Below are 16,719 nucleotides of genomic sequence, written 5' to 3' on the forward strand. Positions count from 1 at the left end.
TGATCACCACTGACCCCTGTTATCCTTCTGTGCCTGGAGAGCCCTTCCTTTCTCTCTTCTGTTCAGGTCACGTAGCTGGGCCATATCTGCTGCGTCCTGCTGAGCCCCGGAGAGCAGGTGAGCTCTCACCTGCCATGGAGAGGAGAGGAGAGCCCCGGGTTTGACTGCTCTGGGCACTCAGGCATTTTGCTAATTTTGTGCCCATAACACCACCAGGACAAGGCAGAAGAGGAGAAAATGTTTTTTTCTAATAGAGAGGGTTGGGTAGGGCCAACTCCAGCGGCAGAAGTGCCCCATTTCCAAAGCCAAGAGCGAGTGGCAGCTCGTCAGCTCCAATTAGAGCTGGCTGCAAGGGGGACGGTGCATTGGGTGTCACCTCCAAATGCCCTTTGCATAGATTGGGGGTGGGGAGAGAATCTGCAGTTGTTCCAGCCTTTCTTGCTCAGCAGAACAACTGTTGCAGTCCTTTTAGTACAAACCCAGCAACTGTTCCCAAAAGCTCAGCCTCCTCAGCTCCTGTCCTTAAAAAAACCCCACCAAACAATCTCCAAAATGACGGCTTCTGAGTCAGGGCAAAAATGTTATTAACAAAAACATCACTCAGGGTTGGGACACCTGCTCCCTGACAAGCAACTGGCCTGGCTGCCCATGGTTAGAGTATTACATCAGACCCCAAAAAGAGAAAGGAAAGGGAGGGAGAAGGGGAGAGAGTGGAAAAGAACAGACAGAGGGAGGATGACAGCAGAAGGGAGTAACAAAGACAAAGAAGAGCAGGAGAGGGGAAGCACAGAAAGAAAAGAGCAAGTGCGAGCGTATGTGAGAGACAGAGCAGGAGAGAGTGGGAGCGTGGGGGGAGCAGGGAAGTGTGCGGGAAGTGGCAGTGTGTGTGCAATAAAGAGTGGGAGTGCGTATGTGTGAGAGACTGCCAGAGTGTGCATATGGCAGAGACCGCAGCTAAGAGGAGGAAGAGAAGAGCAAGGAAGGGTGAATGATGCCATGAAAAGCAAAAAAATCTCGGAAAAGTGTAGCAAGAAAATAGGGAGGAAGAGAGAAACAAAAGCTAGAGTGAAGGACATTGAACAAATTAGTCTGGTGAAGCAAGAGAGCAAAGATAAGAGCGGGGAGGGAGGGATGGGAAATGGAGGTGGGGGCACTTAGGATGGGACAGAGCCAGGGTGAGGATAAAGAAGAGAGAGGAAAGGGAGAAGAGGACAGAAGAGAATAGAGGAATAAAAGAAACAAACAGGGGTGAGGGAGAGAAAGATGTCTATTAAAAACCTCAGTGCATAACACAAAATGTCAGGGTTTATAGCTTCATTCTTGGCATTGCTGGTACTGAGAACCCCACACAGAAATGTCACTGCTTGTCATGTTTAATCACCTGCTATTTGTTAACACCTTCACTGCAAGGAGGCTGCCCCTCACCCCTTGCAGGCTCTCCTTTTAGAGAATGAACTGTGAAAACATGCCTCTCTGCCTTGCACTTCTCACAGGACGGTTCAGCTGCACCCTGTGCCGGGCAGGGGAAGCCGGGCAGGGCCAGCACTCCAGCCTTGGCTGTTTGACTTCCAGATGGGGCTTCTGGCACAGGGCAGCGCTTCTGCAGGAGCAGGTTAACACATCAGGGAGCAGAAGAATAGGACAGAGGATGCTCTGGGGAGTGTGGGATGGTGCTGGGAGGAGAGGGAGCAGGTGAGTGAGCTGGGTTTGGAGGGACAGTGATAGGACTCTTCACAGAAGAGTAAGAGACGGGAGCGAGAGGGGAAGGCTCAGCTCATAAAATCAAGGTGCACAAGGGCTGGGAAGAGCAGGGCACAGGGCCCTTCTCCTGCTGAAACAACCCCTATGCTCCCATCCCACTCATGTCCCGTGCGGAACACATACAAATAAAATCCCTGAAATCCATGCAAGTCTAGAATTCTCCGATCTGTTTGCTAGAGCAGCAACTGTCACATAAAAGCAAACATCCAAAGCTATTAAATGTACAGTTACAGTTCCTTACTCTGGCATCTGCGCTGGTGACTTTGTTCCAGTTCCTCCCAAAGCTGTGGACTGATGGCTTTCCCCTATGTCAGACACTCGTGCCCCCACTGTCTGCACCTCCCACCCAGCCACATACTGTCTGTCTGACATCACATTGCACTGCTAGAGAAATTATTTTGAGGTCATCACTAGACAAGACTTTTCCCTAATATTTCACACACTCCAACTGGAAAGAAATAAAAAAATGCTGCCCTCCTCACAAGTAGAGCTCTCCCATACCAGCAGTGAAGATGAAAATCTTACTCTGTAATTTTCAGGCTTATGGAAAGAAACCAATCCCCCACCTAAATGAACTAAAATTTAAAGATATGTATATGAGGACCATTAGTGCAGCTATCCAGGTTTAACCAAAGGATGGTGATCAGCCCTGTTTCAGCACAAATGAGAGCTCTGCTTCAGCACAGTCCTTGCCCCACACTCTGAACTGCTTATGCCAGTGTGGTTTGGAAGTGCTGATGCCACTGAAGTCAGACTTGCCCTCTTGAAAATGAAGATAATTTGGGGAGTCAAAGAAATGACAACAGAATGAACTGTAAGGGGAGCCCATGTGCATTTACACTTTTTTTCATGTATTCAAACAACAAAAAAAGTAGCAGAAGCCTGGTTGCCTGAAGAGCTGGGTGCCCAGGTCCCTCCATGGACATGGCACCAGAGCCAAGGACTGCAGGACCGAGGGGTTTCCTGGAGCTGGTGTCAGCCAGATGCTAAGGGCACGCTAGAGGAACACGAACCTGCAGAAACCTGGTGCTCAATCTCTCTCCAATCCTTACAACACAATTTAAAATTCCACTTCAGGTCCTCCAGGACTAGATGTGGGACTGAAGTAAAAACCATCAAGCCCAAACCAGACAGTTCTGGAAAGTCAAGCTCCAGAGCATGCTTGGACCTCACACCTTGGTCTCTGGTAGTAACAGCCGGATGTTTCCTCTCAAATTTTATTCCTTGCAACAGTGTTTTGTTGGTCTTTTCTGACTGACATTCTCAATAGCTGTCAAAAGCAAGTGTCTCCATCTCAATCTCACACACCTGAGGACCTCCCAACAAAGGAGGTTGGAAAATCTCCTACACAGCTGCTCCTGTCTGGTCCTGCACTGCAGGACAGAGGCTCTGCTCCACCCAGCTCGTTCTCCAGATACCCACAGCCCCCCCAAAAATTCCACAATTAAACTGAAGCCCAGTTTCTCTGCCCAAGGACAACTGGGCTGACACATTTGTACAGCCAGTGACCACTGCCTCCTGCACAGGGAGGGCTCAGCCCAAAACCTGAGAAGAGTGGGTTCTGCCCCTGCTCCAAAGGGCCTGCACAAGCTCCAGGAGCCACCCCAAGTCCTATTCTGGGAATGGGAACAGTACACAGAAGGCCCTCCTACTGGCCTTTTGCCAAGGATAAAATTCACCCTTCTGAACACACGCCAAGATGATCTAAAGTGACTACTGACTTTTGTTGCCCAACTCGAGTCACCTTAAATGGGCCTATTTTTCAAAGTGTCAGTGCTCAACACAACTTAGAATCGGGCTCTTTAAGATGCCTAATATGACAGGTCCAGTCACTGCTGTAACAAGAAAGACCATTATTCCTTTCTTGTGTGACTTCTTCCAGTCTGGCCAGGCCTTTTATCTTTTTTCCTCTCCCCTCCCTTCTCCGTGTTCTTTTCTTTTTCAGCTTTTTATGAATTTCTGTCAGCTTTCCTCCCTCTCCCCCCACTCAAGGTCATGCAGCTCATTTCCACGTTGAACATTTACTCAGCAAGCCAGGTCCTTTCACAGGCTCTCACCACAAATATGCTTTCTGATAAAGTCTGGAGAAAAGAAACTGTAAAACCCAAAACAATGTCAGAAATAAATAAAAAAATCCCACCAGGGCAAAGCGGGGCTGTGACAGGGCAGACTCTTTCAACAGACACAGCTAGCAGGTAAAGCCCCCCATTCCACTGCAGTTCTGTGACTGTTTTCTTGCTCTCCTTTATAGTTTGCTTTTCTGAGTATTTCTGTTTTGTTGTCAGTGCTGAGCCACCTATATGAGTGGGGCTGTTATATTTAACCTCTTTTCATCCACAATGAAACTCACCCTTATTCACAGCTCAGAACCCTCCCAGCCCGTGGGCACCTGCTCCTTCATGGCAGCAACCTGCCACCTCAAACCAACATCTCATCATCTAAGATCCAATGCTGCTTGGCCTCCAAGGCCACTGAGAAATTACAGGGAAAAAAAAAGTAACTTTGCTGGCTTTTGCCAGTCAAGTCATGGTTTTACACCCAGGAGTACATCTACCCCGAAATTTCCCAAAGTAAGAGAGGCCACCATCTCCTTGCTGGCCATGTCAGTTTTGGGATAACAAGCATGTAGTATCAAAAGGCTCCCACCTCCCAAGAGCCCTGAGGGGTTCCCTGAGGATCACTGCCTGGAGGAAAGTGAGCTGAAAACAGTTCTCTTCTCTCTCTTGAGACATCAGGGCTCTGCCTTCTCCTCCTTTGAGTTGCTGCTTTAGGTTTCTTCATTTTGCTGCTTTCCTTTTAGGAGCCCACAATGAAAAGCCAGAAACCAGGGGATTCCTCCTAGCAGGAGAGAGCTAATTCCCCACGATGCTGCCTGCCCTGCACAGCTCTCCCCTGATTTCCACCTGTAGCCTAAAAGGCATCCCCCACTGTTCCCAGGTGAGCAGCTCCCACCCACTCCCCAGCCCACAGTCACTGCTGTGGAGCAGACCTGGCTATCCCATTTCCATGGCATCTGACCTTCTCCTGGAGGCTGCAGAAATATGGCCTTCCATAAACAGGTATTTCTACCTAGGAAAGCCTCACCAGTGTCACAGTACTCTAGGGTGCTGGCTCAGGTGGCTGGCTGGGACTACCTCAGTGCAGCATGTGAACAGTCAGTTCTGCCTCAGGAACTGTGCAGAGCCACGGCTCTACAGGGGAGCAGCACAGCCAGCACCAGCAAGAGCAGGTACCTTGGCAGGTGCCACGGTAGAGCTGTCACAGGGACAAATAGTTGGGTCCACCAGAAAGAATCAGAAAGTTACACATTTTGCCAGACAGTCACAGCCCTGAAAGAAATTACACAAAAAATACACTCTAATTTTGAGTGTTTTTGTCCACTTGCAACTCTGCCTTAGCAGCACAGAAATGGGGAGAGCAGTAGACTGGTGGCAGTGTCATTGTCCTGAGCATCAGCACACTCCAACAGAGCAGGGTAGAACGCTGTGGGATGCTGTAGGACATTTTGTTGGCTGTCAGGCCCCTGCAGAGGTTGGGCACTGAGCTGGGTGTCACCACACTGTGCACAGGCTCCTGTGACCCTTCTGTCTCCCTGGCATGGCCCGTCTCATCTCACTGAGTGCTGCTCACCCTCCCTCCCTCCCTCCCAGTGCGCACATGGCTTTAATGTTTTTATTACCTGTTTGACTCGCTGCCTTATTGCTTCTCCTCTTAATGGGGCTGTAACCGTGGAAACGAGGAATAAACGGCCACCAGAAAATGAGATGATTAAACAGGTCACCCTGGCAAAACAAACTCCGTGCTCACACAGCCCAGGCTGTGTGCAGTTTCTGCCCAGGGAAATGCAGGTGGGAGAGCGCGGAAGGGCTGCACCAGGCTTCTGGAACAAGAGCACCAGTGAGAGGTGCCTCCTCACAGGAGTGTGGTCTCTGCCCAGGACAAACGCTGCCGTGAGCCTCCCAGCAAAGACACGCAGAAAATGGCAAGGTTTGCTGAGGGAAAATGGAAGACAGCGAGGACAAGACACATTCATGTAACTGGGGAAAAATAGCAACTATCAAGAGTATAAATAGGCTGGACTGAAAACAAAACACAAGTCAGAGACAAGCTGTATCCTTGGTTGTCCCTGTCTCTGGCATTACCCCTGCCTGCCTCACAGCAGCTCCCAGGGGAGCACAGAGCCTCTTCTGCCCGCAGTTCCCCAGGTCCCTGGGGCACAGCTCCGTGTCTCTGCGGAACGGCCAAGCTGCACTGCTGCTGCCCTGCCAAAGGCACGACACTAGCCAGTTAAGCATGGCCAGGACCACCAGGAATGGAGGCTCTCATGCAGAACAAACTTGGCTTTCCCAGAGCCAGCTGCAGCCACTGTGCTCAGATGTCCTTTTCTGGAGCCATGTGGCCGGGAAGAAAGGGACAGGACCATGAGAGCCAGGAGGAAATGTCCACAGCCTGTGTGGGTGCCCAGGCCTGAGCAGGTCACCTCCACCACAGCCTCCTCGTGCTGGGCAGTGATGGTTGGTGCACACCAGCAAGACAAGGAGAAGGTGGGGGTCCGTGTTTCCATGCCCCACTGGGTGCTAACATCTGAATGAAATCCCTCAGTCAAGCTGAGAGGTTCAGACCAAATGAGTTTCAAACCAGAATGTTGTTTGTTGAATACAAAAATAAAACCCCAAAATATGCACACCACAATCAGAAAAGCACAATCACAAACCAACATTTAAAGTAGTGAGGATCCTGCCAGAATCCCCATCCTGTCCCAACCTGTCCAAACCCAGACTCACTGGGTGCTGGCAGTCTGGGAAGAGCAGACTTGCTCCACCAAGAGCAACAAATTCAGCAGAAGAAACTGGAACGGCAAAGCTTGGCGAGGTAGAGATGTGAGACAACTGCTTGAAGCACACAAGCAAGTGGTTGTTCTTTCTTTCAAAAAAACCAGCAGGTGGTTTATGAAAAGAGCCCTATTCTTTAGGGTAATTTGAGCCATATTTCATTGTTTGATAGAAAAATCCTAATATTCATGACCTCGTTTAACTGGAAGAAGTTTGCTCATCTGAATATCAGCGCACAGACAAATGGGAAAATGAAAAATAGAGTAAGACAATGGAAGGTGGGGAGGGGGGAAGGAAAGGGAAAGCAAGACAGAATCAAAGACAGAATGGAAGTCCAGGAGAGTGACAAAGAGTGACAGGTCTGTGGGAATATGGAAAGGAAGGAGGACATAAAGGAAAGCTATTTAGTAAGAAAAGTTAAATAGTGCAGCATAAAAAATGGCTGAGAAAAGCAGAGTGAGTGACAGAAAACACAGCAAAAGCAAGCAAAGGAGCTTTCCCCTAAACTTTCCAAGTGCATGGATCGAATTTGCAGAACTGGGATTCTTGTCTTACTGAGTTTCAGTTAAAAATATTCATATGCAATTGAGAAGAAAAATCAGACCCCCTTTCCCCAGCCTGTTCCCCCACCCTCTTCCAATCCAGTCCTCCTCTGCTAACATCTGCTGCCTGCCTTCGGGACATGCAGATGGTAATTACTCCAGGAGCAGCTTCCTCTCCTTTTCCTGCTTGCAGAGGGCCACTTGGAAGAGAGCTTCGAGCCATGGAAAGATACCACACACACCTTCACACCACATGGCCAGGAGAAGGGCACGTGGAGCCAGGACCATGCCCAGAGAACTGGACAGCACAGGGCTGGGAGGTGGGTGGGTGAAAAGATGAAGACATTTGTCTACAACACGAACCACAAAAAATCCACCTGGCCCAAAGACGGGGGGCCTGAAGAGAAGCTGGCTTGAGATGTGGAACTGCTCGTGCTCCCCAGCCAGGGGAAGGGGTGCTGGAGGAGAGGTGTGCTGGGGAAGCACAGGCAGCAGGAGGAGGGGGAGGAGGAAGGCTGCCCTGGGCGAGGCAGTGCAGGGAGTGGATTCATACAAGCATGGAGCTGGCAAACACCAGGCAGAGAGGTGGAGCTGCTTTAATGAGAAGATGCTTCTATGACTCAGGCCTCAAAGGGATTGGTACTTTATTATTTTATTTTTCCATAATAAATTACGCCCTGGGATGCCAGGTCCTGCCGGGTTTTTCTGGAAATACCAGACAAAAGCTGGTGTTGCTACCTGGCTTTTGACAGTTTCCCATGTATGGAAGCTGAAAGTTCCTGGTTCTTCCTCTCCTCAGCCCTGGCCCATCCAGTTTTGGGAGCAGGGCTGACACCACTGCAGCATTCCAACAGAACAGCCCAGCTGGAGCTCTTTCCCTCCCAGCCCAGGTCCTGGAGAGGACCCCTTGCAGGTCCATGACGACCCACCCTGGACCCACAGCTGCTGGGATGCCAAAGGTGCCACGGGCAGGCGGGCGTAGGAGCTGCCAGGAAGCTCCCGGAAAGTGGGAGCGGGCTCAGCTCTCCCACACCCCAGGCACCCCACCCCAGCTGGAGGGAGGAGCGCTCCTGCCCGACCCCCACACCCATCCATGGACAGCAGCCAGGCCTCATTCACTTATCTCCATCCCTGAGCACCCAACCCTGGCTCTGGGCTGCACAAGGGAAGATGATTATGCCGACTTTATAGATTAGGAGTTATTCATCCTACACCAAATCCTCAGACTCTGCCATGTCTCCCAGACCTGTTCTGGAGCTCTTTGTTAGATTTAGGCTGAACTTGGCCCTAGTTCAGCTCAGAAACTTGTGTTACAAAAATCCCCTGTACAGCCGCGGGTCTGAGGCTGCAGACCGTGCTGACGCCAAGGCCGTCATTGTCCCCAGCAGCAGAACACCGGGAGTTTCATTGAGAGTGCTGGGAGCACAGAGACACCCAACACACAGGGCAGAGACCATACTGTCTTTTCTTGCTACCAAGATTCACTCATGGCAGTGGTGATGAAAGTGCACAGAACCAGAGTGTTCATCATGGCAATGTCTTGAGAGAGCAACCTGGGGAACACGAAGTTCAGCACACCACCAACACGTGAGTGTCTGGGAGCGTGGAGGTGGGTGAGTGTCTGGGGCAGACACGCATGTTCAGGACAGGGTGACGGGAATGTAGGTGTTGGGTGTGGGGAACACCTCCAGAAATGCACCACCAGAGCTTGGTGTTTTTACTGATTTCACAAGAGAGACTCTGCTAAAATGTCACCTCTCCGAAGCAAAACAGGAGCGCGTTGGTGAATCATCATTTCACACCCCAAAACCAGGAAAGCTCCCTAGTGAGCCACCAGATCTTCAGGGGATTGTCATAAAATGCACCCAGTGACCTTAGCCTTCCCGTCCTTTTCCCGTGTATCTCCTGTTCTCCACCCATTGCTTTCTCTTGCCAGTCTACACGGGTTGTTCAGCTTTTATTCCAAGCATGAAACTGCCTTAGGACTGGAAGCTTTAAGCAGTTTCCCAGCCTCCAGAAATTTTCTGGTTTTGTTTCTTCATAGCAGAGCAAACAATTGCTTTGGTACCTAGCCACCACACCTAACTCCCAAATGCAACAAGAACTTGGAATTCTTTGGGAAACTTATACAAGAACATATTTCACATGAGTGAAATGCGTGTTTTTTGTTCACTGTAACTATTTCTTCCTGAAGGAACTTGAAAAACTTTTATTTTCTGGAATCACCACATGAAGAAAGATGGAAAATGCCTTGAGAAAGAGATGAAGACTGGTGGCAAGTTAACACACTGGAAAGAGGTGAAGACTGCTGGAATCAGCTCTACAGATGGGCAACAAGGGGCTCCACAGTTTGGGTGAAGGAAAAGCATCACCATCCCTCTCCAAAACAGACTCTGCTCTGCAGATAAGGCCTGTGCTTACATGGAACAACTGTATAGACCCTCACCTGTGATCAGCACTATTGCCTGTTCCAGCCAGCAGCTCCTGCTAGGGACCAAGAGCCCACCCACAAGAGCTGCACAAAGGACATGAAGCCCCAGGGTACCAATCCCAGCTGTAGCCCTGCTCTGTGACCATCTGTCAGCCCAAAGATGGGCCCCATCCAGAGAAGCTTTGTGCAGTCCCTGGGCTTTGCCCATCCAGGGACTGCCCTGTCACCCTGCCACATCCACCCTCTCGCAGCACCACGGTGACCTGGCCCAGCCCTTCACCCACCTGTGCCCCTCCAGCACCTGAGCACTGTGCGCCTTCTACATCCTCAAGCCAGTCCTGGCTGCAGTTCCAGCCTGTAGATCACTGGTCAAGAAGGAATGGGGATTAGAAACCAGCAAGCTTTTCTTCTGCCACCAATTTCTGCCTCCACCTCCCCTGCAAGCCCTTGGAAACAGGGAGCAACAAGGTCCTGGTCCAAGGGGCTGTCCATCCTTGAAATGGATTTTACCTGTCTCTGAAAGCTGTCTCCATCTCTCACCCCCCATAGCTTTCTCCCTAGGGAAATCAGCCTAAAAGGGGCTAATGGAACAATGTCCCTCTCTCCCCCCCTCTCATTTTCTCTCTTTTTTTTTATTAGCATTTGTGGAATTTATTCCCAAACTCTCCTAATCTTTCGTACACAACCATTTGATTTGCATAACCCAGCCCCCTCTCATAAAAACTGGCTGCTAGTTTAATTAAAAAATGTAAATTTGCTGTCATCTCGGGGCCTAGTGAATTAGGACGACATCGGCATTTTTTATTGCTGAAGACGTCCAAATTGATCCAGTCCGCATGGAACCGGAGGGGAGGAGACGGGGCCGCGTGGGACTTTTGGCTGGAGGTTCTGCCCCTCCCCTGCTCCCAGCCAAGCTTCCTCTGCCCCCTCTTTGCTTTGCAAAGTGCAGCTGAGGACGAGGACATTGGTTCTCCCAAACCTCAGCTGGATCGGCCAGCACGGCCTCTGCAATGTCAGCACTTCTGGGAGCTGAGCCCTGGGTGGCACCTGAGCTCTCGGAACCTTGGGAACGGCTGCGTCTTCAAACCCTCGGAGGAGGGAAGGAGCCCAGCTGGAGGTGGGAGATGCAGCACAGCTGATGCTTATCTTCACCTATAGAGGACTTTTCATTACTTCCCAGACACTTTCAACCAACTTTTCAGAGGGTGCATAAACTGTAGGCTGCACGGCAGCCCAGGGTACGATTTGATGTCAGAGTGGCCACAATGGCTCTCACTGTGAGGACAGCCAAGTGCAAAAGGTGGGACAGAAAAAGGCTGTATAAGCAAAGCCCTGAGATAAATTCCAAGCTCAGAAAATACTTTCCAATTTCAGGAAAGAGGACTCTGGGTAGAAGCATAAACAGTTCAGGAAAACAGAAAGAGAAACTGATGATATGGAAACTACACATCGAATATCTGATCCCCTCCAGTCGAGGTTTCTGTAACATTCCCAGCCAGTTCCAGTACAAACTGGGACTGTGTCTCAGAGCAGAACGGTGCAGTACCTGCACGTATCAGCACACCCCACTGTCGGTGGCAGACCTGGTTTAGAAGGACTCATAAGACCCAGCAGATGGAGTACAGGTGAGGAAATAGGAGTTTATCTCAGAGATCAACTTTCCAGTCCTTCTGTGAGTTACCTCCCTATAGTGCCAAAGCAGTAGCAACACTCCTATGGACTTCATGCAGCTTTGAACCACATTCTCCAAGTAAAAGCGGGGAGCTGCTTATTCCATGATGGGAAGGTTTATCCCCACCCTTCCCTCAGTAGGCTTAAACCCTTGAACGCTTTCCACCCAACAAGTATCTCACAGAACCACTGGAAAGGGACATGAACACCCAAACCAACTGCCTGGGAGCCTTTTGCAGAGCATGAGCTCAGGAATGATACCAACCTTGACTGAACCAATGTCTCCTAAAAAATCTGGTCAAAAAAGAAAAAAAAGTTGTCACCAGCCCAAAGAAGGTGTTTCTATCCACTGGGTGTTTCAAACAAGAGCAGTGATTTGACAAAGACACAAAATGACCCTTTGAGTAGGAAACGGAGTATTCGTCCACCCATTTACCATAGGTGTCTTGTTCCTCATTCTGAGGTCAGTTCCTGCATCTCATACCCAGGATAACTACACTGGGGAACAGTCTCCCAAAGGAAGTGACCAGTACCCAGTCAGTCAAGGTATTTAAAACCAAACTCCAGAAAGTCACATGTAGGGAACAGCTTGCCACATTCCTGCACAGATGGACTCAGTCCACAAATTCGTTTCAGCCCTTAGCCATTATTAACACTTCTGGCCCTAGTAGGTCCATGCAAGGATTGACTGAGCTGAGAAAGCCCTCAGCAAGAGCAGGCTGTCAGACCCCACATGCCGAGTCCCTCTGGGAAAGAAGCCCCTCTGGACCTGCCAATGCCAGCTGGCAGCTGGCAGGAGCAGCCCTCGGGCACTGCCTCTGGAGAGTCACCGCCCGAGGGCTTGGAGAGGATTCAAGAGGCAGTGACTGAGGGAGATAAGCTGGCTCAAGTAGATAAGGGTTAGAGGTGGTGATTATGGGGCAGGTCTTTGCCCCAAGATCATGACAAGACGGGTTCACCCACACACAGACCGTAATGCTGACTTCAAGAGATCTCCCCGATCCTCATTTCCATGGCTTCCTGCGGGCCCGGGTTGCCATGCCGGAGACCACAACTCCCGTGTTACCTGGGCGCAGCGGTGGCACGGCGGGGCACCCAGCAGCCCTGCGGGGCGGAGGAGGGGAAGGGTCGGCGGGCAGCCCCGGTCCGGGGAGCCCCCCGGGGCAGGGCCAGGGCTGCGGCCGGCAGGGGGCACTGCAGGGTCAGGGCACAGCCCCGCCCGCCGGGGCCACCCCGGCCCCAGAGCCCGGGCAGCTGCCACGGCTCCTCCAGACGGAGAGCGGCCTAAATCACTGTTTATTGCTCTTTAAAGCATTTGCCCTCCTGCAGTTTCACCACATCCTTAACTCCTGGGCTGCCCACGCAGCATCCCAGCTTCTTGATCTAGAAGGGAGTCAGCCGCACGCCCACGGCTGGACCCGAGCAGAGCCGGCACGTCGCGCTCACAGGTGGAAGTGGCTCTGGAGCCACTCAGTTCCTGATATCAATGGCAGAAATAAGTAAATAAATGGAACAAACGACAACAAAATTATCGTCTCACAATATCAGAGTACATAGTTCAGGCCCAGTCAATCATCAACCAGTTTATTACCATCTTATTCCTTTTTTTTTAAAAAAAAAAAACGACACACACACATATACTGGCAGTAATTACCTGGACCATGGCACATTGCCAGCACAGGCCTATCTGGCTCACTGCCATCATTTGGTTTTTAAATGGCAAAGAATGGTTTACACCATTTTGGAGGGGCAGGGATTGTTGTGTTAGCCGGTACAGGGCCATGGTGGTGGGACCTGGTCCCAAAGAGGGAGGTAACATCACCCAAGGGATTGATTCCTACTAAACTCCAAATTTGCACATTCTCTCAAATCTAAAGGAGACTCTGATCAAGACGGTCCAAGGACTGGAAAACCCACCAAAACTCTGAGCCCCACAGCTCCTGGTTGCAATCACACTCCAGGCCTAACAGAGACCTGTCCATCATCACACCCAGCAGGGCCACCAACCCAGCCCAGCACCAGGCCAGAACTTACTTCCCTTCCTGATATCTTATCAAAAACCAGTGGACAAGCCACAAAAAGCTACAATCAAAAACACACCCAACCCCAATACTAGGGCCTGTAATCTAAAACCAAAACATTGCCCCAGCCTGGCCACCTTTCCTCCTCCCTGCATGATGTGAAAGGGTGGGGGAGGTCTCATACACCTCACATGGAAGGACAAAAACAAACCCATCCCAGATATGCCCAGGATGAAAAAAAAAAAAAAACCCCAACAAAAAACAACTCATTAAATGTAATAAGCAGCCTCTTCATCTGACACTGCCTTGTCCCAAATAAATTAAATTCCTTTTCATTTAGGCAGTACAGGAACCTGACAAGCAACCTTTACCACCGACACGCCAGAGCTCAGGAGGGGAAAAAAATGAAAGAGAAAACAACCCACACAACTTACAACAAATACAAAGGCAGAATCATTTCAAAACCCCCATAAACTTCCCCTCCGCATCCTCTGACGGCCAGCCCGCTCCTCGCCCCGCTGCCCCGGCCCGCGGGGGCCGCGCTGCCGGAAAGGACCGGCGGAGGGAGCAGAGCCCCCGGCTCACCTCGGCGGGGCCGGGAGAGCGGGACTGAAGCGGCGGCGGGCGCGGGAGCAACTTCCGTAAAACAAGTGAAAGAAGCAAAGTGAAAGAGGCGGCGAGCCCCCCGCAGCACCGCACCTGGTGCCGCCCCCGCGCCCCGCTCCGCCCGGCCCGCAGCCCTGCACCGCCACCCGCCAACAAAAGTTTCGGTGCGGCGGCGGCGCCGCGTCCGGAGAGATCGCGCTGCCCGCAGCGCCGGCCCCGGAGCAGCGGCCGGGGCAGACAGCACTGCACTCCGCTCCGCTCCGCTCCGCCCGGCGCGGGGGCATCGGCACCAGCGGCCGCACCGACCGGGGGCTCCGCCGAGAGGCGGGCAGGGGGCAGGAAAAGGACAATTGTGCTGTACTTACCATAGTCGGAGAGACGAAAGCCGAATTCACTTAAATAATCAACTTTCATAATACTTAATTAATACCTAATTGCAGCTGATTGCTCCCGAATAACAAGTTGTTTAAAGCACTGATGTCATTGCCGTGCCGGTCCTCCCCGAGTCACTTTGGCAGCGGGGCCGGGGGCGGGCGCGCCGCCGCTGGGGGCGGTGACTGGCGGCCGAAGGAGCCGCCCCTTGCCGGGCCTGCCGCCGGGGGCAGGTGCGGGGCCGGGCCGGGCCGGGCTGGGTCGGGTCGGGTCGGGTCGGGGGGCAGCGGCGGGGTTACCTCGGGCGGAGCCGGAGCGCGGCCCCCGCGGCGGTCCCGGCCGGGCGGGGAACAGAGCGGGGCTGCCCCGCACTCAGGGCCGCCCGCCGGCACCAGCCTGGCCCCGCTGCGGCGGAGACGCCGGGGATGGAGCAAACCGCGAGGGGACGGGGGGTGTGCGGGGCCGGACGAGCAGCAGCGGTGCCCCGGGTACCGGGCACGGCAGGAGCCGCGGGCAGGGCTACGGAGGGTTGCCCCGGCACCGCCGTCCCACCCGAGCGGGTCCGGGCTCGGCCGTGCGGTGCGGAGCGTGCCCCGAGGAGAACTGGAGCGCCCGGGGCACTGGTGGCCGCCACCTGCGGCTGTCACAACCCTGCACGCACCTTGCCCAATGGCCCCCGGGAAGATCTAACCCTGAACGCCGGGCCCACGGGAGGCGTGGGGAAGGGGGCCCTTTTGCAGTGAATTTCCTCATTTTTTGTGGCTTTATTTTTCTAAGTAGCAAAGAATGCGAGGGAGGTTCTGAGAGGCGTGTTGGGTAAACACAGATATAAGCCTCTTTCTTTAAAACAAACGAGCAGATTATTTACCTGATTAAATAGGTATTTTGAGCAGGTTGTAGGCTGTTTTTGTGAACACACCACATTTGGCTGCAGGATTTTGGCAGAGATGGGCTCCTCACCGGGGCTCACACGGAGCTGCCTATGGACTTAGCAGCTCTTAAATCCTTTTTATAAGCAGAACTTAATGTGCTTCCCAAAGGAGGCCAGCATCATTACCCCACTAGGGATGGAGAAACTGAGGCACTAGTGAGGGAAGTGACTCGCCAGAAGTGGCCGGACAGGTTAGTCACAGGGCTGGAAGGAGCCCAGGTGCGTTTGGCTCCGTGCACCAGGATGTGCTGCACCCAGATAGTGTCCTGAGCCCAGGGACGCAACATCAACTGCAGCTCATCACCTCAGCACTGCTGCATTTGCATGGGCAAAAATGCGCAGGCAGCGAAGCAGGCCAGAGGGCAGGGAGAGGGAAGAGGAGAGGGGAGTAATTTGTGGAAACCACAAATATTCTGGCTTCTGTCAGAAAAAAATCTAAACAAAGTCTAATGAAGCAGAGCCACCCAGGGACCTTCCAAGCCAGAAGCACGTGGGGACAGCAGTGTCAGGCAGGAGACAAGTGTGCCCTGCCTGGGGGCTGCCCAGCCAAGCAGCACTCCTGAACAGAGCCCTGTACTGGTACAGTCAATTATCAGTCAATATCAACATTGTCCCGACTTCCCCAATCACCAGTTTCTAACCACACCATCAGCTCCAATCAGCACTGTCACCCAGTGCTGCCTGTAAAATCCTGCCTGTCTGCACTTCACTCGGCCCCAACGCAGACACCAGCCCATCATCCTCAACAGAACCTGCCCTGGTCCCTACACTACAGCACCTGCCAGGCAATGTCCCACCCTGTGAAGTAGGGGACAGAACCAGAATTGTTTGTGTTGGCTCTGTAATAGCGCAGTTTGGACTCGACACCTCCAGGTTTGAGTTTGCTGTCAGGTCCTGTAAGTTCACTGCACTTTATGTCAGATGTCTTCATTTTTGCTTCTCCTGTGAACTTAGTATTTTCAAGGAGTGGGAGGTCTGCTCAGCACCACTGTCCCCTGAGAGAGTGGGCCCCAGCTCTATCTCCAAGCCCTCACAAAGAGGAACACACTTTCTGATGTGGATATGTCACTACACATACACAGCCCCACAGACCCTCTAAACATACCTGTTCTACGTGCACCGAGCTGAGCACGTTCACACATCAGTATACAAATGTTCCCCACCCCTCCCATCCCAGCATGCACACGCAACATGCATATGCCCTCCACAAAGAAAATGATACTCTGTGCTCACTGACATTCAAATACACACATATCCATACACCGTGACACACATGAATGCACATACACAACCTAAACACACCTGGAGGATCCCCTCCGCAGACTTCCCACTGTCCCTCCCACTCCTCCTTGCAGGAACAACTTGCCAAGGTGTTTTTTCAGGTGAAATCCACGCCCTGCAGCTGACGCAATGGCAAGGCCTGATTTCCTATCTCAGCGATCTCCTGTCACAGGATCAGCTTTAATTTCCCCATACTCCCTCCTTTGCCTCTTACCCAAGGAAAGTTGGTTCTTTCCTCTCTCAAGAGCTCTGAAGCTTTCTGCTCCTGTGC

The 16,719-nt window shown here is 52.1% G+C and overlaps 1 protein-coding gene across 2 annotated transcripts in view; it reads right to left on the reverse strand.

Moving 5' to 3' along the window:
- The window catches only part of CASZ1 (castor zinc finger 1), an 87,615-nt gene extending 73,262 nt beyond the window's left edge, over positions 1-14,353 (reverse strand). For both annotated transcript variants that reach the window (XM_015648389.2, XM_019008770.2), the window contains exon 1: positions 14,230-14,353. In XM_015648389.2, coding sequence (XP_015503875.1) covers positions 14,230-14,278 — 49 coding nt within the window. In that variant the 5' untranslated portion in view covers positions 14,279-14,353. The remainder of the gene's footprint in view (positions 1-14,229) is intronic.
- Positions 14,354-16,719: the final 2,366 nt, after the last annotated feature.

The sequence above is a fragment of the Parus major genome, chromosome 21 (assembly GCF_001522545.3).
Source record: "Parus major isolate Abel chromosome 21, Parus_major1.1, whole genome shotgun sequence".
In the NCBI taxonomy this organism is placed as follows: Eukaryota; Metazoa; Chordata; class Aves; order Passeriformes; family Paridae; genus Parus; species Parus major.